This window comes from Plecotus auritus, assembly GCF_963455305.1.
Source record: "Plecotus auritus genome assembly, chromosome: 8".
Classification (NCBI taxonomy): Eukaryota; Metazoa; Chordata; class Mammalia; order Chiroptera; family Vespertilionidae; genus Plecotus; species Plecotus auritus.
Genome location: NC_137782.1, coordinates 8,884,912 through 8,908,916, shown reverse-complemented (window position 1 = coordinate 8,908,916; position 24,005 = coordinate 8,884,912). Strand labels below are relative to the sequence as shown.

General features: G+C 38.1%; 1 protein-coding gene across 4 annotated transcripts in view; it reads left to right on the top strand.

Moving 5' to 3' along the window:
* The window catches only part of DCC (DCC netrin 1 receptor), a 983,595-nt gene that overhangs the window by 479,327 nt on the left and 480,263 nt on the right, over window positions 1-24,005 (top strand). For all 4 annotated transcript variants that reach the window (XM_080683404.1, XM_080683403.1, XM_080683405.1 and 1 more), the window contains exons 3-5: window positions 2,343-2,627; window positions 17,983-18,133; window positions 19,519-19,655. In XM_080683404.1, the coding sequence (XP_080539530.1) occupies window positions 2,343-2,627; window positions 17,983-18,133; window positions 19,519-19,655 (573 nt within the window). The remainder of the gene's footprint in view (window positions 1-2,342; window positions 2,628-17,982; window positions 18,134-19,518; window positions 19,656-24,005) is intronic.

The window sequence follows — 24,005 nt, the reverse complement described above, 5'->3', positions numbered from 1 at the left end:
TGTTCTCATGCACAGGCAGGCTCTTGTTGAGCAGGTAACTATTTTTCATGAGGATCTAGTTAAAATTATGTCTGTATCTACCTATGAACAAAACACAGAAATTGTTCATATTGCATTAGAGCATTAAATGACTCTTCTGACGACACCGCATTTCATTCTTATGAGTTACAGTGAGTTTAGTGTTCATTACCGGGTGTTCAGACTCATGCCTTGAAAATATACTACTAACTTGATAGCCTATAACTTCTTCTCCTTTTAATGCTATTGCTGGTTTGTACAACAGTGGGAGATGTGAATACTACAATTCAGCACAATATTGGGAGCATTAATTCTAGTCATATGCAGCCTCATAAACTTAGAATTGCTTTTTGATGTGCAGGATTTCCTTTGTGCAGACAAAAAGAAAAAGCAACAGATCATACTTACAATTTCCCACTCTGTTAAATAATCAATTATCTGAAGTTTTCAAACATTACATTGATAAATTTTAAATAGGCATTTCTGACCCCTGTTTATTAAGGTCTGAAATCAGCATAGAATGCATATTGAATAAACATGTGGAATAGAATCTGATTTCATTAAGTTTAATTATATTAATACACCATTTTGTGTCATGTATGATTCTTTTAGCTAGAAGAAAATTACAGAAAGGAATCAATTGTTGAGTATCATTTTGAATTACCCTTTCATTTTATATTTTATTCTATTTCTAGAAATTTGCAAGTGAACATTTTGAATGCCATCAGCATTCAGATGTAAAATAGATATTAAAATTTTATCTAATATGCATAACATATAGAACCATACATCCATAACATCTGAATATGCAAAAGTATTCAGATATTTCCTCAACTTACGGATGTTGTATAAAATATGTAATTTGTACATGTAAGTACATTATTCCCAACTACATTTCCTTAGTTACAAAATGAAATGTTAGGGATGAAGACCATATGAAATTATGATGTCTTGACCTAGACCATTTTGCCTTTGCTCTTTTCACTCCAGCAAAATATCCATCATATTGTAGGGAAAGTTAGGTTTGTGAAAATCAATAGATCCAAAATAAAACCAACATTATTTAAAACTGAATATAAAGGAATTTGTTATTGACTAAATAATTACTAAATAAAATTTAAACCTAAACCTAGCAAATTTTGAGTTAGTTAAAATAAATCTATAAAATAGAAATTGCATAAACTATGATCAGCAAAACTGGATGTGAACCTCAAATTGATGAATGAATAAAACTTTATCTGAAATGCACATACAATGAAAGAAATTTTGAGTAGGATTAAAATGAAAATAGAAATACTGTAATATAACTGATGATTAGCACATGAATCAATGAATTAGGATTATTTAATTGAGGTTACTCTAAAAATAAAATGCATCTATCAGTAATGGCACCATTCATATAATAATGTTTATTTGCAGTTAAAAGATAGTTCTTATGGTCAAAGCTTTAGGGTCACAATTATCTATCTGTTGAAAAAAGGGGTTTCAGAGGGCAGATTACAGTATCGCCTACCCTTTCACAGCACAACATCATGATGAAGAAGGCTTCTCTAGCAAGCCTTGTGCTCAGGGATGGCCAGTTGGTTGGTTGAATTTTTTATTGACTTTTCACTTCCCCCTACATTTTATGTTTTTAAATTCTTTATTGTCAAAATTATTATATATGTCCCCCTGTATCCCCCATTGACCCCCTCTAGCTTTAGCATTTTTTCTCTATACCACAACCCTAACTGACAAATACAGATGCATATTTGCCTTAAGCCGTTAGCCCATAACAGTGTGTTCTCTGTTACTATAATGGGTGGTTAACATCGCCCATTTTTTTCTTGAAGCTGCCCTAGGTTATGCCATGTGGCCAGTCCATCGTAATCCCATAATTTAATAGTTCTTGGGTCAAAGTGGGATGATGGAATGAGCACAGGACCCGGATCAAAAAAGAAGCAAGTCTCATTTGCAGTATTGCAACGTACCAACTGGGCATTTATTTGTGGGATTTCACTTTCTGCACCTCCATTTCCTAATGTATGAAATGACGATGATCTTATCTGCTCTGTTTATTTTACAAGGCTGTTTTATTAACCAATAACAACAGAACAGTAAACTTCTAGAGATTAATGGCCATATCATTATCGTATCTTAGCTCCAGAAACTACTGTGGTGCCAGGCACACACTGCGGTAAAATGAGAAAACAAATGAGATGAAATATGAGAAAATACTTTGTAAAATACAGGTGTCTATACAGAATACAAATGCGGTTATTTTTCTTGGTGACTGTCGCATCTCCTCTGAAAGATATACCCTTCCTTCTTCGTTTTTCCCACAGGACCTCTGAGGTTTCTCTCCCAGACAGAGTCTGTCACGGCCTTCGTGGGAGACACGGTGTTACTCAAGTGTGAAGTCATTGGGGAGCCCATGCCAACCATCCACTGGCAGAAAAACCAGCAAGACCTGGCTCTGGTCCTGGGCGACTCCCGGGTGGTGGTCCTGCCCTCTGGCGCATTGCAGATCAGCAGACTTCAGCCTGGGGACATGGGAATCTACCGGTGCTTAGCCCGCAACCCAGCCAGCTCGAGAACAGGAAACGAAGCCGAAGTGAGGATTTTATCAGGTATTGCAGTACTTTTTAAAAATATATATATTTTTATTGAATTCAGAGAGGAAGGGAGAGGAGATGGAAACATCAATGAGGAGAGAATCCTGTACACCCAACGTGTGTGGGGATGGAGCCCACAACACAGGCATGAGGTCTGATGGGGAATCAAACTGTGACCTCCTGGTTCATAGGTCTACGCTCAACCACGGGGCCCCACGGACTGGCCTATTAGTGTTCTTTATTATTTCTAGGATTATATTCTCTAGAGTACAGTAAACAACCATTTTTCCTTTAACAAATAATTTATATTTGTTTTAAGTTCCTTATTGTGTATTGAGGTTTTGTTTTATATTTTCTCTTTCCCTTTTTCTTTAAGCCATTAGATAAAGGTATGCCAAAACCATTTCCTATTTGTCTATGTCTTGTAGCTGAAGTTTCCAAAGAAACAGATATTTTCCTTATAGTTGGCTTCATTCATTCATTCATTCAGTCAGTGATTCCATTAATATATGAGTGTTTCTTTGAGCAAAGCCCATTGCTAAGCATTTTTATGTATTTTTAAAATTTTTCTCTAGTAATATTTTTTTAAACATGAAGGTGATGCTTACTTACTGAGGTTAAGAACCTTTCCCAAGTTAACATTAAACATTTATTCACTCATCCATTCATCCACTTGTTTTTGAGAAGCATTGTGCTGGGTACTAGGGATATATAATGACTAAGACTGACACGGAGCCTGGCTTATTAGGGTTCTGGGTGGCATGGACATACACATAATTACAATGAAGAGTGATTGATATTATGAGGAGAAAAATTGTTCCTCTCCTCTTATCTCTTTTTCTTTTCCTGGCAACTCTCTAAAACTCTAGGCTCATTCTCCTCTCCAAAATAATCAGAAATTGGATTGGCTATGCTCTAGGATCTTGTCTCTTCTGATTACTACTACTATTAAATACCTATGTACTATCTACTTTCTCATTTAGTCTCACTTGTAGGGTTTGGTTTGACTGGTGAGAATCACCAGAAAGGCACATACTTGAGAAACCATGACGGATTCCCTATCTAAGTATTGATGTTGACCCTTGTCTCTGCTCTCTATGTGTAGTTACCACAAATCCTTCAGCTGTGTGGAGGGTCACATTCCTGTATCCCAAAAGCAAACAGGAAGGCAGGGGAGAGTGATGGGGGGAAGAGACCAACCAATGAACTCATATGCATATATGCATAACCCATAGATACAGACAATAGGGTGGTGAAGGCTTGAGGGGAGGAGGGAAAGGGCAATGGGGGAATAAAAGAGGACATGTAACACTTTCAACAATAAAGATTTATATAAAAAAAGTGAACTGGCAATTTGATTGAAAGTTGCAGGTTCTAGAAGTGGGATCACTGGGTCAAATGGGAGTTCCATTTTTAGTTTTTTGAGGAAACTCCATACTGTTCTCCACAGTGGCTGCACCAGTCTGCATTCCCACCAGCAGTGCACGAGGGTTCCTTTTTCTCCGCATCCTCGCCAGCACTTGTCATTTGTTGATTTGTTGATGATAGCTATTCTGACAGGTGTGACATGGTACCGCATTGTTGTTTTGATTTGCATCTCTCTGATGAGCGGGTTTTCATATGTCTCTTGGCCTTCCTTCTGTCTTCTTTAGAAAAGTGTCTATTTAGATCAGTTGCCCATTTTTTGATTGGGTTGTTTCTAGAAACACGAATCAGAAAGGATATATACACCCCTATGTTCATAGCAGCACAATTCACCGTAGCTAAGATTTGGAAACAGCCTAAGTGACCATATCAGCCAATGAGTGGATTAAAAAACTGTGGTACATCTACACAATGGAATACTACGCTGCAGTAAAAAAGGAGTTCTTACCATTTGCAACAACATGGATGGAGATGGAGAGCATTATGCTAAGTGAAATAAGCCAGGCAGAGAAAGATAAATATCACATGATCTCACTCATTTGTGGAATATAATGAACAACATAAACTGATTAACAAAAACAGATCCAGAGACAGAGAAACATCAATCAGAACGTCAAACCTCAGGAAAGGTAGGGGACGGTGGGGGTAAGGGGGAGAGATCAACCAAAGGACTTATATACATGCATATAAGCCTAATCAATGGACACAGACAAAAGGGGGGTGGGGGCATGAATGGGGGATGGGGAGTAATGGGGGAATAAGGACACATATGTAATACCTTAATCAATAAAGAAATTAAAAAATAAAATAAATTAAAGATGTAAATAAAAAAGAAAGTTGGAGGTTCTTTAATAAGGGCATGTCTAAAACCTCTTCTAATTCTTTTGTGTATTCTTTTCCCCATTATTCACAGAAATACTGACTTAAATGTGTCAATGACCATCAGCAGCACTGTTACCTTCCATCTGCTAGGCAGTGAAAGATGCAAATTTAGCATTTATTCCAAAAACATACATGCATTTATTTAGGTATCCATTATATACATACATATTTTAAATATTTATATTTACATATCCTGAATAATGCATCTGTTAAGTCTATCACATGGGAAGCTTAGGTACACTACATAGAAAACTGGCAAGAAAATGTTTGACTATCTTAATATGACTGAGAGGTTATTTCCCTGTGGTATGAAGGCATATAGTTGGACTAATTAAATATTAAATCTGAAATGGAAAGTTTTGAAAGGCACGGAGATATTATCATCAAATCACCATTTACCTTTATTTGTTCACTTTGTAAATCCATGGAGGTTTGCATTGTAATCCATAGAGGTTTATTTAAAGCCAAATTTCATCTTGTTAATTTGGCTAAATCAAGAAAATGTTGGTATACTTTGGAAGTGTCTGTTTTTTTCTTACCTGAATGGAAACTGACAATTTTTGAATTCATGACATTTAATGAGAACCTTTCTCCAAGTTCTATTTGAATAATATTAACTTCAAAAAGGAATTATGAGCAGAGGTAATAAATACACACACACCACATTCACATTCACACCCACACACATGTTATTGTCATACTTGATTAAGATTGTCTCATTTGCTATTGATCACATAAAGGGGCTGCTGAAGGAACACATGTTTGTCCATTTATTCTTAAGTTTGCAAGTTGATTTAGAGGTCAAATATACAGATCCCCTAGTACAAAAATGAGTAAGAGAATGAATGACTGAATGGGTAAGCCCAGCTCCTCTTACTTGCCACTTATGGTTCTCTCATTTTTAAGATCATGATTATTCTTTTTGAATCAATTTCCAATTTCCAGTTTGAGGAAGTATCAATTTGAGGGAGTGATAAATTACATACATATATTGCCCATTCTTTATTCTAACACTTAGTTAATCCATTATGATAAAGTCCATTAAAACAGAAACCTGTCATATTATTAACATGATTTAGGAGCATTAAAGTGGAACCTGAATGGTTACCACTCTTTAAAATATGTATTCTTCCATGGTCATTTAAGTACCATGTCGAGTGAGGAAGTTGCCTATATTACTTTAGTTTGACACATAAGTGCTTATTAGAAGTCGCATATCCAGCACTTGTTTTTACGACAGTTCATATAGAGAGTATTCAAATTGTATGTATGTGTATATAGACAGTTATCTACTTCTAAATAATATATATGTCATTGTACTTATTTAAGGTTATGTGAAATACATTTCAAGTTGCCACTTTTATATAGCAGGTGTCTAATATTACACAGTAATTGAGATCTATTGAATTAAGATTTCAAAAATCAAATAGCTGTTTTGAAATGCTTTCTTTCAACAGCAATTTTGCTTTGTTCACTGAATAAATAAGTAAATACTTTATTCAACAACTTTTAAGTGGATCTTATATACCTGCCATGATGCTGGTTGCTAGGAAGTCAAAGTTGGAAGACTGCCCTAAGGCAGCTATCATCTAGTGGGGGACATAGACAAAGCAGCCCATGAACTGTGCTATGAAAGACTAACGCACACAATGCCATTACAATACATAAGATAAAAACACCAATGTGTCAGTCTTGGAGAACAAGTGGTAGCTAGGCCGAGAGAAGTATATACATCAGGAACATAAGAACATTTATAAGAAAAGCATAGAGGAAAGAGAAATAAAGACTTTTCAGAGTAACTTAACTGCACACATTCTGTTTAACATGATCATAGGGCATAGGAAGGGTTGAAGGAGGATGAGGTACAAGTAAAGAAGATAAATGGAATAAAGGAAGATACGGTAGAATGTGTGGCAGTAATCCTTCAAAGACTTGACCAAAAGCTGCTACAAAAGTGATATGACAAGGATTCCGAAATGAAGATGGGTGGTGAGATTTTAGGGCAGGTCTTGGAAACATATTAGATGTGGTCTCTGAGGGAGGGAATAGAGTTCAGGCTCAGTGAAAGCTGAGTAGTGGCAGTTCCGCTGAGACTGGGATTGGGGTAGTGGTGCATTGTGTTCAAAATAAAGTGCAAAGGCCAAAACCGGTTTGGCTCAGTGGATAGAGCGTCGGCCTGTGGACTGAAAGGTCCCAGGTTCGATTCCGGTCAAGGGCACGTAACTTGGTTGCGGGCACATCCCCAGTGGGGGGTGTGCAGGAGGCAGCTGATCGCTGTTTCTCTCTTATCAATGTTTCTAACTCTCTATCCCTCTTCCTTCCTCTCTGTAAAAAATCAATAAAATATATTTTTTAAAAAAAGTGCAGTTTTAAAGGAGATTTTCTCATAACTTAATATTTTCCAGATTTAATGAATAATTGTTTCATTCAAAGGTAGGAAAATTAGTAACGAACTCAATTTTTTGATTAATGTTTTAAGATATAAGTTAGACTTTTGTTTCTGAGGAATTGTACATTTTTAGCACAGTAAGTTAGTATTAAAGCATGAAGAACTTTTTTGAAATATTGATAACAATACACTAAGAGCTGAAATGTTTTAAAATATCTTATTGTATGTGGTGGAGACTGTATGAGGAGCTGAAGTGGCCATTGAGACTGTCAAGTCCACTTCACTCAGCTCTCATCACTCCTGAGTGCCAAGTAGTACATTGGATTGCGGAAATATAAATCTGCTTTGGACACGAGGTTGAGAAAAATAACTGGCCCATACTCATATTCCAGTTTTCATAATGGCCTAATTGAATTGAACAATTTGTAATTTGATATATTATTCATCCACTTAACAACTATTAGATGACCCTGGGCCCTGGGTAGCCATGAACTAAATATCTGTATAATTAGAGTCATTGGCTTTGATGGAGTAAATTGGGCTAAAGTATATTTCAAATAATTTTTCTCCACAATATTTATTTTTATTGAAATAAGTTTTAACAAAAAACATTCCCAAAATCATATTATTTAAATAGAAAAACTATGGTTTTTAGCTTAAAAATAGTTTCATTATTTTTGTCATCACTAAGAATTACTACTAATTCAATGGGTTGGATTAACATTTTTGGTTTGACTAAATATTGCTTACACTGCAAAATTAAATCTATTTTGTTACCATTTGTTTTTACAATTTCTACAGAATAATGATCTGAGGGGATAACAAAAATGACACATACTTTGTTTTTAAATTTACCATCATGCCAGCTAGTTAATTAGTATAGCTATATGAGTATATAAAGCAGGAGAGGGTAAATTCAGGAAAACATATTTAGTTCCAAATCAGTACAGACAAGGAATAAGTAAATTCGAGGTGGAAAATTTGGAAAGTCTTTATAGAGATGTTTACTTTTCTAGATCATCAGGGGAGAAACATTTACGGAAAGATGGCAGCAGATGATAAGTCTAGAATGAAAGGTGGAACCTACATTATGAAAAGTCTTGAATCCCATCCCAATCAACTAGATTTCATTCTGTTCATTTTATTAATGGTTGCAAATTCTTAAAGGTTGTTGAGCAATGGATACCATAAACATGCATACGGATAAGCACAAACAACAAAATGAAGAGCAAATAAGATTAACATATTATCTTGTTTTATATACCACACTTAATGTTTTTACTGCGCTGAAGGATTTTCCCATTGTCTGCTTTCTTTTTGTAGTCTAGTTTATTTTAATACATTTTTATTGATTTTAGAGAGGAAAGAAGGGAGAGAGGAAAATAGAAACATCAGTGATGTTAGAGAATCATTGATCGGCTGCCTCCTGAACACCTCACACTGAGGATCGAGCCTGCAACCTGGGCATGTGTCCTGATCAGGAATGGAACTGTGACCTGCTGGTTCCTAGGTTGACACTCAACCACTGAGCCATGCTGGTTGGGCAAGAAAACCATTATATCATGCTATAAACTAGGTATTTCAGCCTTTCATAGATCTAAGTTTGATAGGATGGTTTTGTGAAGTCCATGTTTCCTTTATGTTATATCAGATTTACTCCAGATAGCATGAAGGCTTCAGCAGTTAGACTGTTACAATTCATGAAATCAGTTCATATTAAGTTAATCTTGATCAATTAATGAATATTTAAAATTCCCAATTTGAACTATTATTATAGGTTGTTAAAATCATGGAGTCTCACACCAGACTCAGTACAAATATTAGTTTTAAAACTTGCTACTAATGAAATTTAGGCCAAGTAATTTAATCTAACTCTTTATCTTGTAAAATATAGAGAATAATAATACACATTTTATAGGGTGGTTATGCGGTCTTAATTTAATAGGCCAAGTACAATGCCTGGAATTAAGTCCTCGGTAGCTATTGTAATTACTTTGGCATTTTAGAAATTCCAGTCTTAAAGAATTTGATTCTCCTGTTAAGATTATTTCTCTGATAATGACTTACCTGATTTTGATTCTAGATCTCTAAGTATTCACTTATCTACTGGTATTTACTTATGCTATTTATCGATAGTTCTAATTTATGCATTTCTTTTTTACATCTACTAGAAGTCAGAGTCTCCTGAAACTACTTCCTCTCTAGTAACTCACTGTTACATGATTTCCATCCTCACTTTCAAACAATATAATTTATTTTGCTATATAAAATACCACTAGAGGTCTGGCTTAAAAATAGGTGTAAGAAGATAAATAAGACTTCTGGTATTTGAACTTTATTAGCCATTGCCAACTCATCTAATCCTCTAAAACTGTTAGTTTCTTTATCTGTTAACCAGCCTCACTACCAAGGATCTCATTTATTCTTTCATTCCACAATCATCCCCAAATCTGTCTTCGTGATCCCAATGTTTAAGAGTTCAAGTTTGCCAGGCAAACTCTAGTTACTGAAAACCAGAAGGTCATGCTGACACATAACAACTAAAGATCAAAACACAGTATCATCAAATATGAGATGGTACGACATTTAGATTAATTTTAAAACAATAGTTTTAACTTGATTTATGTTGTCACAAAAGCACACCCAGAGAAGACAGGGTAGCTTTTATTGCATACAATTGACCACATGTAAGCTGACCAAGTTCCATGTGACGGTGTGTCCTTACTCCTCCCAGATGATAACTTAGCTTGCCCTTTGGTAACCAGGGCCTGGCACACAGCATGGCAGCCAATACCATGTGAGAATCCGTTACTGCAGATCAGTTCTTTTAAACGGCATGAGATAACCAGTGTTTCCCATGACATTGATGAAACAATCTGTTAATAAACATAAGTTGGCCTTACTTGGATAAATAGATAATTTCTGTTTAGTTTTTGATTTAAAAAAAATATGTCTTCAAATAGACTTTCCAGTGCTATTTTGGGGGACATCAACAATGTTCAGGATTCCAAGTTGAAAGTACTTGAAATTCTGGGGGATCTAGTATATTTTTCTTGCATGTCTATAATTCTAATGTCCCTAGTGATCTCTCCCTCACCACCTCATTAGATTTTCTATTTCATCCTGCTTGACTGATGTTAGATATTGATTATACTATCTTCTCTTGACTCCCATTCCCTGAAGGTGACAAACGCAAACAATATACCTGAAATTGTCCTCCACCTGTAGGAATGAAGATTTCTTAGAAAGGAGAGAGCTTGTCTTTCCCAGGAATCTCTGGAAGTTGGCATATGGTCAGTTATGCATTTCCTAGGCATGTGATACTTAGCCACCGGAGTGGGTGACGAAAGGGTCAGGCAGTCTGCCCTGACTTACACAGAGGCTTTCTCTGAAGGCATGTAGAAGCCAAACCTATACCCAGTGAATGCAGAGGTCACCGAGATGAATGAGAGAGCCTGTGCACCTTCCTCCCCTGGTCTTCTTTTACATCAATTTATTCCTGAAACATAAAAAACAAAACACTGTGTCATGATATACAGGCATACCTTTATTGATTCTTTATATAAAAAAGGGAGTTAGAATAAAAACTCTACTGCTTTTCTGGAAAGTTTTAAATGTCATTTTACACATTTGTATAAATTATGAAGATTTCTGGGTTTTCTAAATTAATTTTGACACATCACAATAGCAACATTTGTTTTCTGGGATTCGACTGTCAGCTGTAAAATTTAGAAACAAAAATCTATAAATGAAAAAATCACTTCCTTCAGGCCTTCTACTGATAGACTCAAAATGTGCCTGTGAGACAGAAGGGATTTGGCCATATGCCAGTGATAAGAATAGATGCTCTTCTTTCTTCCTCCAAACTGTAACTACAATTAGCAATGTGTGTGTTTGTGTGTGTGTGTGTGTGTGTGTGTGTGTGTGTGTGTGTGTGTGCGCACGCGCGCATGCGCGCTCCTGGAGAAAGAAAGAGGAAATATGAACAGATGTAGGAGTATTTACAGAGAAGGAATGTCATATTTAGTTCTGAATTGGTGTAAATGAGGAAGGAAAGTAATAGAATCATAGATGATGAATAACAGCGCCTGAGAAATAGCTCCCTTTTCCCGCTCTGTTCAGAGCTCCTTGGCTTTTGGCCTCCCGGAGGTTGCTGTTTGGTGTTAAATAAATTTAGATTCTAGTGATCATGCTGGTTTTAATGAAGGACACTCTAAACAGAATTAGAAGGCATTTCATGCAATGTGTCACTCGGAGCACAGAGCACAGTCCCAGAACACTGCAGTACAGGGAGGATCACAGTAACACGAGTCATAACCTTTTGGCTGTTGGAGGGTCTTGCCTTCAATTTGTAAAAAAGCCAACACCTCAGGTGGGGTATGCTACATGGTACCTACTTGTGTGTGAAGACACATGGCACCTGTTGAATTTCCTAAAACAAAACTAGATGGGCTGCTAAGGAGCCAGCAGGTGAGCAAGCAGTAAGTTAGCTCGAAATCCAGGAGACTAGGTCTGCAAAGTTAAATTAATTTGTAAGTCTTATGCCTGCGAAGAAATCAAAGAGAATACCCCAAGGTGGTGGGCAGTATCCTTTCATTTCCAATCAGAAAATAAAAAGGGTTTGCATTAGGAAAGCATATAAATCAAAAGCAAGTACTGGTTATTTTAAGGAAGATAATTACTAAGCTGTGAAAACCTGTATTATGTTCTTGCTGACACAGATTCCAATAGTCCATAATTACATTTCTCTCTGCCTCAGTTATTCTTTAGACTCAGCCATGTAAGTTTAGTCACGTTGATTTAAGGACACGACCCCCTTAAAAGAAAGTCATTGTCATCACAGAGTGTGCATGCATTCCACACCTAATGTCTTAGAATATTATAGTTACCTTTCACTCTAAAACATACCCCAGCTTGGATAATTTATACAGTCATCCTGTTCTCTTCCTATGAGGGAAGACAAAAATATGTGGCCCCAAGGCATTTGGGAAACCCTGTGAAAGCAAGGAGCCAACTATAGCCTCACAGACTCAATGAACTTGGCCTGTGTAATGTCCAATGGAAACTAGTTTTCAGGGATAAAAATGCCTTTAAACAGAAAATGCTCTCTCTGCTTTCATGGTGTGCCTTCCTAGTGCCTCTTTAGCACACGGGCCCTGAAGACAGTGAATTTTTATTTCTGAGTATGTGAAGCGTGGGTAAATGTGTCGGGTAATAACGACCTAAGATGTTTCTTAACTTTTAATAATCTATTGCTCAAAGACAGGGATTGGAAATACTTTGCACGGCCTAGATGCAAAATAATGATGTTGATGATTTTGATGAGAAGGAGAAAGAGGAAGAAGTGGAGGAGGATGAAGTAAATTTAGTTTATCAATTTCTACTTGAAACATGTAAAACTATCCCCACATTGAAAGGAAATGGGCTTCGTGAGTGTCTCAGAAGGAGAGCTAATTTGTTGAGACTGTGTCTACATCAGGTCTCAGAGTGTGGTCCTGCAGCATTTCTTGAGAAGATTTCAGATCTGTGAGGAGAAACTTATTTTCAAGATAATATTTTGTGTATTTTTTTTTTTGCTATGTTGACTTAAGAATGTCTTTGATGAAGCAGTAAAAATTATTAATTATATTAATATCTCAATCCTTAAAAACACATCTTTCTAATAGTATGCTATCAAAACATGAAGGATATGAAGATACAATGGTTTTTGAGGGATAAACACTTCTGTGGACATTTGAGTTTCAAGCTGAATTAGCTGCCTTGTTCCCCCAAGGACACCATTTTTACTTGAGAGGACAATCAACAGAAAAACGGTAGCTATGCAGACTAGGGTACTAGTTAGACATTTTCTCAGAAATGAATGAAGTGGGCCAGTCAGTTCAAGGGAAATAATATTAGCTGCCAAGGATGAATTCAAGCTTTTAGGCTAAATTAGAAATTTGGAAAACTTGTGTCCACTACTGGGAACTTGACAGCTTCGCAACATTTCCAGGCCTTTTGGATGGGATTGGTGGTGATGATAGCAGATGAGGGTTTGTGGTAGTGTATGATGAAATGTTTCAACATTTGGAAGATCTAACTCAGTGTACCATTCCAAATTACTATTGATTGATGTGCCAAAATCACGCATGGGTAAAAGATGTTTTCTAAATGCAAGAGAGACCAATGGGTTTTTATATAGTATAGCATAAAATGGTTATTGATATGGTGCCAGATTCCTCATAAAAACAAACTTTCAAGAAATTAGGTATTGAGTTTTGGTTTAGAGTTAAAGGATAAAATCTACCATTATCTGAAAACACTCTTAAAATGTACTTCTCTTTTCCAACTGCATATCTGTTATTTTCGTGTAATTCAACCAAATCAACATATCAGGGCAAAGTGCAGGAAGTAACACAATCATCTAGTTATTTCCTATTAAACCACTCATTTAAATATTTTCAAAAGTGCAGGGTGGGGCAAAAGTAGGTTTATAGTTGTTCATGTGGAAAATAATACAATAATATCTACACTAATAAAAGAGAAACATGCAAACTGACCATACCTCTATTTCCACAAGCCACGCCCACCAGCCAATCAGGAGCAAATATGCAAAATAACCCAACCAAGATGGCTGCGGCCACAGAGCAAGCAGGAGACGGGTTTCCCTGGCAATGGAGAAAGCCAAGCTTCCCGCCCTGGCCGGCCCTGGCCTCTGCTCAAGGCTACAAAGTTTCAATTATAGAAGATAAATAAATCCCAACAAAAATGGTGGTGGCCACGGAGCTGGAGCTAAGCAGGAGGCTTGGGTTGCCCCCAGTGATGGAGGAAGCCAGGCTTCCCACCCTGGCCAGCCCTGGCCTCTGCTCAAGGCTACAAAGTTTCAATTATAGAAGATAAATAAATCCTAACTAGATACTTGCTTCCAGCCGGCCCTAGCCTCCACTCAAGGAGGCGCTGGAAAAAAAAAAAAAAAAAGAAAAAGAAAAAAAGGAGGGGCTGGGACCTTGGGTCACAGAGGGGTGATCAGGCCAGGATGGGGTGGCAGGTGCTATTGAGGGTAAGCAGACCAACAGGTGGGCCAGTTGGGCGTAAGCAGGCCCATCAGTGGGGGTCAGTTGTGGGTGATCAGGACAGCGGGGGAGGGGGCAGTTATGGGGGACCCAGGCCTGCAGGGGAGAGCAGTTGGGGGGGACCAGGTCTACAGGGGAGGGCAGTTGGTGGGGACCAGGCCTGCAGGAGAGGGAAGTTGGGGGTGACCAGGCCTGCAGGGGAGGGAAGTTGGGGGCAACCAGGCCTGCAGGGAAGGACAGTTGGGGGAGACTCAGGCCTGCATGGGAGAGCAGCTGGGGGGGACTAGGCCTGCAAGGGAGGGCAGTTGGGGGCAATCAAGCCTGCAAGGGAGGGCAGTTAGGGGTGACCAGGCTGGCAGAGGAGGGAAGTTGGGGGCGTCCGTTCCTGCTGGGAAGGGCAGTTGGGACAGACCCAGGCCTGCATGGGAGAGCAGTTGGGGGGGACCAGGCTTGCAGGGGAAGGCAGTTGGGGGGACCCAGGCCTGCAGGAGAGGGCAGTTTGGGTGGACCCAGGCCTGCAGAGGAGGGCAGTTGGGTGGGTGGGACCAGACCATTAGGGGAGATGAGGCTGGCAAGGGAGGACAGTTAGGGGTGATCAGGTTGGCAGGGGAGCGCAGTTGGGGGGGACCAGGCTGGCAGGGGAGGGTAGTTAGGGGTGACCAGGCTGGCAGGGGAGGGCAGTTAGGGGGGACTAGGCCAGCAGGGGAGGGCCGTTAGGGGCAATTGGGCTTGCAGAGGAGCAGTTAGGAATCAATCAGGCTGACAGGGGAGTGGTTAGGGGTGATCAGGCTGGCAGGCAGAAGTGGTTAGGGGCAATCAGGAAGGCAGGCAGGCGAGCAATTGGGAGCCAGCAGTCCTGGATTGTGAGAGGGATGTCCGACTGCCTGTTTAGGCCCAATCCCCATAGGATCGGGCCTAAATGGTCAGTCAGACATCCCTTGAGAGGTCCCAGATTGGAGAGGGTGCAGGCTGGGTTGAGGGACACACACCCCCATGCACGAATTTCGTGCACCGGGTCTCTAGTATAATAATAAAAGCATAATATGCTAGTTAGACTGGATGTCCTTCTGAATGACCTCTGGACGAAGCCAAGGCAGTGGCAGCAGCTAAGGCAGAGGCAGCCACTGTGGCGGCAGGGGCCAAGTCCCTTGCACAAATTTTGTGCAACAAGCTTCTAGTTAATAGATAATGTAAAGATAAACTCTGTATTTTGTGTACGCCAGCTGTGAACCCACTTTTGTGCCAACCTGTATAAAGTACTACCACTCTTCTCACTAATATTTTTTGTTTTGGAAAATAGAGGATTTTTTAAAAAAATTATTATTGATTTTAGAAAGAGAGGAAGGGAGAGAGAGAAAGAGAAATATCAATGAGAGAAGGAAACATTGATCTGTTATCTTCAGGTTTCTGCTCCCCACCAGGAATCAAACCTGCAACCTTTTTGGTGTACAGGATGATGCTCCAACCAACTGAGCCACCTGGCCAGAGCAAGGGTGTTTTTTTTTTTAAATCTTATTTTTGGCAAGGGGTAACTAAATATTTAATAAATAAATATTTAAAAGTATCTCATTTTTCATTTTTAATATGGCAAATATGTGTAGGTATAACCTGCATAAACAAATGCTGTGGGGTCCTCTATCAATTTTAAGAGTACACATGGTTCCTGAGATCAAACAGTTTGAGATCTATTTTCACATCATTATTAAGTTTCCTACTGATTGCAGATTAGTCCTCTCTAACTCAGATAACAGAGTAAGCTAAATGGGGCCAAATATTCCATTTAGCAAGTTAGAAAGAAAGAAAGAAACTTTCAGGCCTCTTGAGGACTTGGCTCCAGAAATCAAGTGTAATTCCCACCACCATCTATTGGTCAAAGCAAGATTGAGGGCCAGGCCAGGTCTAAATCATAAGGAGATAGACCTTTGACTCTGGAATGGAGGACTCAAACAATTTGTGATTACAGTTTATCTATCGCCAAGTTGTGAATCATATGAACTGTTTCCTATTGAAAACATTTCTATTCGTTTTTTTTCTGAAAACATCCATAATATCATAATTTATTGTATTAGAGAAATATCTTTGGAGAAGTGAAACCAAATTTCTCTGCCAAAAGGTAACATTTTCTTCTGATACCACATACAAGAATAAACACAAAATGTATTAAAGGCTTAAATGTTAGACATGAAACCATAAAATCCTAAAAAAAAACATAGGCAGTACAGACATTTCTAGTAGCAATATTTTTTCTGATATACCTCTTTGGACAAGGGAAACAAAAGAAAAAATAAATAAATGGGACTCCATCAAACTAAAAAGTTTTTGTACAGCCAAGGAAACCATCAACTGAATAAAAAGACAACCCACTGAATGGGAGACCATATTTACCAATGATACATCTAATAAGGAGTGAATACCCAAGATTTATAAAGAGCTTATGTAGTAGAAGATGCATTGGGTGAAGCCAAAGAACTTTATTTATTCAGAGTCTCAGTCTCTGTAAAGTTGTTAAAAATTAAAAATAAACACAAGGCTTAGAAAGAGCCGAACATCTATATATATAAAAGCCTAAGTGACCAAACAACTGGTCGACTGGTTGCTATGATGTGCACTGACCACCAGGGGGCAGATGCTCAACACAGGAGCTGCCCCCCTCCTCCGGTTGTCAGTGTGCTCCCACAGCCAACCTCCCATAGCTGGCCAACCTCCTGCAGTCCCTCCCCCTGGTGGCCAGCCAACCTCCTGCAGTCCCTCTCCCCCAGCCAGCCGGCCCCCCTGATTGTCCCCTATTTCCAGCCAGGCCGAGGGAGCCCACCCATGCACGAATTTGTGCACCAGGCCTCTAGTATTATTATGAAAAACAAACTTTAGTGTAACTTGCTTTGAGAAGACAGCAGATATTTTCTCATACCTTCTATATTCTAATCTGCTGCACTTGTGTGTTATTTAATATAATTCTAACTTGTTTGCTTATCTTATTTCCCAATCCACAGAAGCAATAAACAAAGCAGAAGGAAATGGAAGACATATTAGAGGCAGGCAAACTGCATCTATGGAAAGTTTGGAGCCATGACCTTTAGAACAGTCACTGATAATATTGTCTTATTCTCTAATAATGACAAAGCAACAAGGCCTGTGGCCCAGAGGAGTGACTTGTAGTCTCACGATTTTCCCTTTGCCTTATATCATGAGGTCATCAACAGCTAACAGTATTTTAATATCATAATTCTAGAAACTAAGGACAGAAAAACTCTTTTAGGAATTCATTTAATAAGTTTTATTGGTACCTGTCCATTGTTTGGTCCTTCATTTCCATCACAGTGTCTTGCTAGGAACAAAAATGATCGAGCTACATTATTTACCTTTTTGTTTTTCATAAAATATATGATCCTGTGGCCCAGCCGGCAAGCTTCAACCTATGAACCAGAAGGTCATGGTTTGATTCCAGGACACATGCCCTGGTTGAGGACTTGATCCCAGTGTGGGGCGTGAAGGAAGCAGCCAATCAATGACTCTCTCTCATCATTGATGTTTCTATCTCTCTCTCTCACTCTCCCTTTCTTTCTGAAGTAAATAAAAATATGTGTGTTTTTTTAAATGTGACCATGTGTTTCCCCCCTCACAGACCCAGGATTGCATAGGCAGCTGTATTTCCTGCAAAGACCCTCCAATGTGGTAGCCATCGAAGGAAAGGATGCTGTCCTGGAGTGCTGTGTGTCCGGCTATCCTCCCCCGAGCTTCACCTGGTTACGAGGAGAGGAAGTCGTCCAACTCAGGTATTGTAACTTTAGGACTTCTGGAAGTATACGCTACGGTTTATCTTTCTCTAGGTTGATAGAGATACCTACAAATATTAGGGTCTTTGATAATAATTGAATATTTTTCCACGTTCCTTGACATACAGTATATGAAAGACATTTACCCACCTAAGTAAAGGGCAAGGAATGGTCAAAATTCATGAGATCAATTCTAAAAGGAAATTTTTAAAAGCCAGATTGTCCTTGAGACAATTCTTCCCAAAGAGTCTTCAGCAAAGATACTCAGAAGGATCTCATCATAAAGAAGCATATAGAGAGTGAAATATTTCTTAAGAAACCGACATTTCTTGAATTCAAGATATAGCATTCAAATATAGTAGGTCTGTGTAACTTTTGTTAGCTCCAATGATATCTCTCACTATCTTCTCTACAGCAAATATTTCAGGTAAGGCAGGAAAAGGACTTGACCAGCTCTGAATCACTGGACATTAATATTAAGGCATAGTTAGAAAGTAAGCTCTTAAATAGAATGGAACACTTAGTCTGAAACATTTTGATTGAATGGGTTTCACTTAAGAAATTAATTTCAATGATTTTGAGGTTTGGCATGCTCCTTTTCAACACATTTATTTTGTATGGTGAGATAGGTGCAGAGATAATAAGTTAATCTGTAAATGTCATTTACCTTAAATCTTATATAATAGAAGGCTAATATGCAAATTGTCCCCTCAACCAGGAGTTTGACCAGGAGTACATCCAGGGGGTGGGGCTGGCGGGCCAACCACTCACAGCCCCTCCCACCAGCCAGCCTCGCCCCCGATTGGCACCCCCACCCCAATCAGGGTGGGCTGGCCCGGACCCCACCCATGCATGGATTCATGCACCGGGCCTCTAGTATTTAATAAATGGTATGGTATCACAATACTTCTGAGAATATCAAAGCATACGAAAACCCTTCCCATCTGCGGAGTGTTACGATGTGTTCCCTGAACATAGCCGGGCATTGCTGGCGCAGTGTGAAAGGGCCTTGTACAAAGGTTACTAAGTAGGATGCAGGCCACAGGACATTGACTTACGCTGTGGGGAACAACTTCTCTGGACCTTGCAGCTTTCAAATTCAAAATGAAAGAACTGGCCCAGATTATCTATACATTCTTCGCAGCACTAACATTAGCGCCAAGTTTAATCTACTTCAGTTCTTCAGTCACTGCACACAGCCTTCCAATGGGAGTGGTTTACCTTGAACGAATTTCTCACTAATAACTGCCATACCATCAAGCCTCTATGATACAGAATTTCTTTTCTTTATAATTTGAATTTTCATGGAGTTCATTTAAACCTTTGAGTACCTTGTTGATAGATGGGTATGTTAGTTTAGGCTCTAATTTCATTATGTATTACAGGTCCAAAAAGTATTCACTATTGGGTGGAAGCAACTTGCTTATCTCCAATGTGACAGATGATGACAGTGGAACGTACACCTGCGTTGTCACATATAAAAATGAGAATATCAGTGCTTCTGCAGAGCTTACAGTCTTGGGTAAGTTAATGGCTTGAAATGAGCTTACATGGTATCCTTCAAAATATATCACCATGACGCTTCAACTGCTTATTGCCGAATTGCTTCCTATGTTTTTTAGTGGAAAATTGCCGTCTTAATACTCCACTTATAGCCTTGCTCTGCTTTGATTAATTGCATCGGGGTTAAATGCAGTGTTTGACTACTTGTTCATTGATTAAAATCCAGATTCATCACACTTTAGTCTATTTATTTCAGTGATACAACTGAAAACTACCAAAATTTATTATTTAACAAATGTGTTAAAGAAACAAATGCGATATTCTGAAATATATTATCTGGGGAAAATAAAGGAAGTGAATGTGATAAATTGAATGACAAATATGAACCTCAATAGAAAAATCAGTTGTCATTTGAGATGACAGGATATCTGAGAGTAACTTCAGATGTGTTGCTAAAATTGCTTTGTTAAGATGGAGGGACTGTAGATGTTATCTTGAAAGTGAATCATTAAAATCAAATACATCTAAAGAAAACTTGCATGGCAAGAATCTAATTTAAAGAAATTTAAGGACCACAGATGGGTTCAAATTACTCCGAGAAGAAGGGTCACCGGCTATCATTGCAAATTAATCATTCTTATGTGTGGTAGGTACTCCAATAGGATGCATATTTTATCAGCTACTCCAGATTGTTTTTAGGCCAGTTTCTTTGAATTATGTAGTTTGGAGATAGTACCTTAACATTAGAATTTCAATTGATTTTTCATGTAACAACAAAAAATTGTCTACCAGTCTTTGGATTAGTTTTCCTCCAGAGTAAATCTTCTTACCTTTTAAAGAGCCCAGGAAAAATCATAGGCTCTTGGAAATTTATTCAGTAAAACTGAAAAGATTCAGTACACTGATTATATCAGCTAGCCCATATCATAATATCATTATGCTATCCATTCTGCTTGGTGGGTTCCACGTTTATTTTTAAAATGTTTTCATCTGTATTCAGGGAAATAATGCATATGATGGGTGAGGCAATGGACTGGTTTGTCCCTTGATCAAACCATAAATATTAAACTAAGAACAGGCAAAGGACTTTAATTCTTTGGTTCTGGAGGTAATGTTATTCTAACAATAGCATCTGTCTTTAAAATGACAACAATTTCATTTATTCTTATACTAGAGGCTGGTGCACGAAATTCGTGCAAGGGGCTCAGTCCTTGAAGCCCCAGATTCAACCAGAGGTCTTCTGGTCTAATTAGCATATTATGCTTTTATTATTATAGATGGAAGTTTTTGGTGAAGCAAAAACTTTTACATTTGTAACATCAAAATACAGTAACATAGAATAGCTACCATAGAAATTATCTTGTAATATGTATTACAGATCATAAAGCAAATACAGTTATGGGATGCAATATAATTCATAGTGATCATAGGAAAACCTTTAATTGCAAATGGCATGAAGTCAAATTATATATCAAACGAATGCACAGTATTTAAATATGTAATACTTCATTGGTATCTAAGACAAACATATAAATTCTGATTTCTGAGACTACAGAATTAGCCTAGAAATATCTGTACAGACGTAAATATCTGCATGCATATTGACATTCATGTACATTCCTCTGTGTGTTCCTGTGCATGTTTGTGTCCTTCTGTTTTTTATTGTTGAGAATTATCTTATTTTCAAGTTTAACTTAACAAAAACAAACACTGATATGATAGTTTTTATAAATATATCTTTGTTATTTATTTGCTTATAACTTAAAGAAAAGTATAGCAGAAACATATAGACTCTCACCAGCAGTGCAAGAATTTGCCTGTCGCCCGGGCCAGCCTAGCTCAGTGGTTGAGCATCAACCTATGAATCAAGAGATCACGGTTCGATTCCTGGTCAGGGCACATGCCTGGGTTGCAGGCTCAATCCCCGGTGTGGGGTGTGCAGAAGGCAGCCAATCAATGATTCACTCTAATCATTGATGTTTCTATCTCTCTCTCCCTCTCCCTTCCTCTCTGAAATCGATAAAAGTATATTTTAAAAAAGAATTTGCCTGTCATCATGAGTACATTCTTTCCTAGCCCCCGATATTTGCTTATTTAACAATTTTATAAAATTAAGTCTTTTTCTAATTTTCATCGCTATTAAATTCAGGTTTCTTTTTATAGTTTTAATGTCATTTTTTTCACCTTTTTACTTTTATGGAAATAGTCATCTTTATTTTGTTGATTTGTAGAAGCTCTTTCTATAGGAAGAATAGTAACTATGCTGTGTATGCTCCATGTGTGTATTTTTGTCATTTTTTTAATTTTTTAAAAAATTTTATATTTTATATATGGTACCAAGTCTCTTTTTTAAAAAAAATATATTTTTATTGATTTTTTACAGAGAGGAAGGGAGAAGGATAGAGAGTTAGAAACATCAATGAGAGAGAAACATCGATCAGCTGCCTCCTGCACACCTCCTACTGGGGATGTGCCCAAAACCAAAGTACATGCCCTTGACCGGAATTGAACCTGGGACGCTTTAGTCCGCAGGCCAACACTCTATCCACTGATCCAAACTGGTCAGGGCCCAAGTCTCTCTCTCTCTTTTTTTTTTTTATGGCTGCTGGCTTTGTGGGCTTTAGACTTACATTTTTGTTCTAAATGGATCACCTTATTTCCAAAAGTCTAGATGTGATTATGCATTGAATGTGTAAATTAGAAGCAGTACTAATTTTTAAAAATAGATGGAGCTGTGTTTATATCTTGGGTGTTTTGGGTGTGGGTTTTTTTTTGGGGGGGGGGGTTGAATCTTCCTAATAAGTGGGTATACATTTTAAAGATTTTCCCACAGCCTTTGTATAATTTATAACTATTGTAGAAGGCATAATTTAATCCAGGAGGTGGTTATAATGCCGTTTTAACTGTTCTACTCAGGCTTTAAAATAAGTATCAATATAATGATTTTTTGATATATTTTTGACTATTCTGATATAAAGTTCATCTTGCAGGGATGAATTTATTTGGAAAATAGAATTTAATACTCTTTTAAGGGGAAGATGAAAATAACCCTTTATGTTAATGATTCTGAACTGTTGGAATAACCATCAATATGTTACTGGTGAACAAGTTTTGAGTACATGCACCACATAGGTTCTGGGAAGGCTAACAAAGGTTTGGCTTAAATGGGATTTTAGTATCACCACAAATGTATACAATCAGTTGCTCTAATGCCTTATGACTAAGATTTTTTCATAATGTAAACTTGGAATCAGTGAAGATATGAGGAGTTGATAATCTCTTTTCTCATAAAAGACAGAGCATCAAGCCGGGGTTGGGGGTGAGGGTAGGAGGGGTCCTGGAGAGGATGCAGAGCCAGGTTCTCTGATATGGTTCTAGCTTCTGTTTCATTTGAATCACTACTGCCATAATGAGCTACAGAGCGGTAGTCTGTCCATTTTTAATTGCAAAATGTCCAACTTTCTGACTGAGGAATTATAATCACCATTTCTGAAAATATATTCATTTTTCCCTATATCTACTCACCTCCATCATCATGCAAACATCTATACGCACAGCGAGATTTGCCACTGCCTTAGGTCTAGATTTATTCCTTGTCTGAATTGATGCATACATGCATGTGTTAAAAATGTATTTGCTCTTTAACCAATAAAATGCCCAACCTTGGATAATTCCTGTGCACTGTTCATACACACACACGCAAGAAGGTAGGTGGAAGTTCACTTTTCAGTAGAAGCCATTAGGTCTGACATCCATGAGGAAATGAAAACATTTTTAAACTTTCAAGAAAGGATTCTGAAATTTATTTTAAAGAGGTCCGCAGCAATTTATTCAATATACTATTAAAAGTTTACCTTTGGCCCTAGCTGGTTTGGCACAGTGAATAGAGCATCGGCCTATGGACTTAAGGGTCCCGGGTTGGATTCTGGTCAGGGGCAATGCCCGCGTTGTGGGCTCCACCCCTAGTAGGGGACATGCGGGAGGCAGCAGATCAATGATTCTCTCTCATCTCAATGATTCTCTCTCCATCATTGATGTTTCTATCTCTCCCTCTCCTTTCCTCTCTGAAATCAATAAAAATAAAAAATTAAAGAAAAAAGTTTACCTTTGTGTATAGGTTTCCTCAATGATTTTCTTCATCAACTTTCTAGAAAAATGTTGGCTGAAATTGGCACAAACTGGTTAGTAGGAGAGAAGTCTGATGGATCAGACCTTTGAACATAATTAAAGACTTGAAGCCACATCTAAGAGTTCCCCATATGCTCCAAGGCGTGAGGGACCCATATCATGTCACATGGTGGTTGAGTTTATACTTCTCCCAAGTAAACACCTTTGCAAGGAAGTCCTTTGGGGGAGGTGTTCCTCCTGC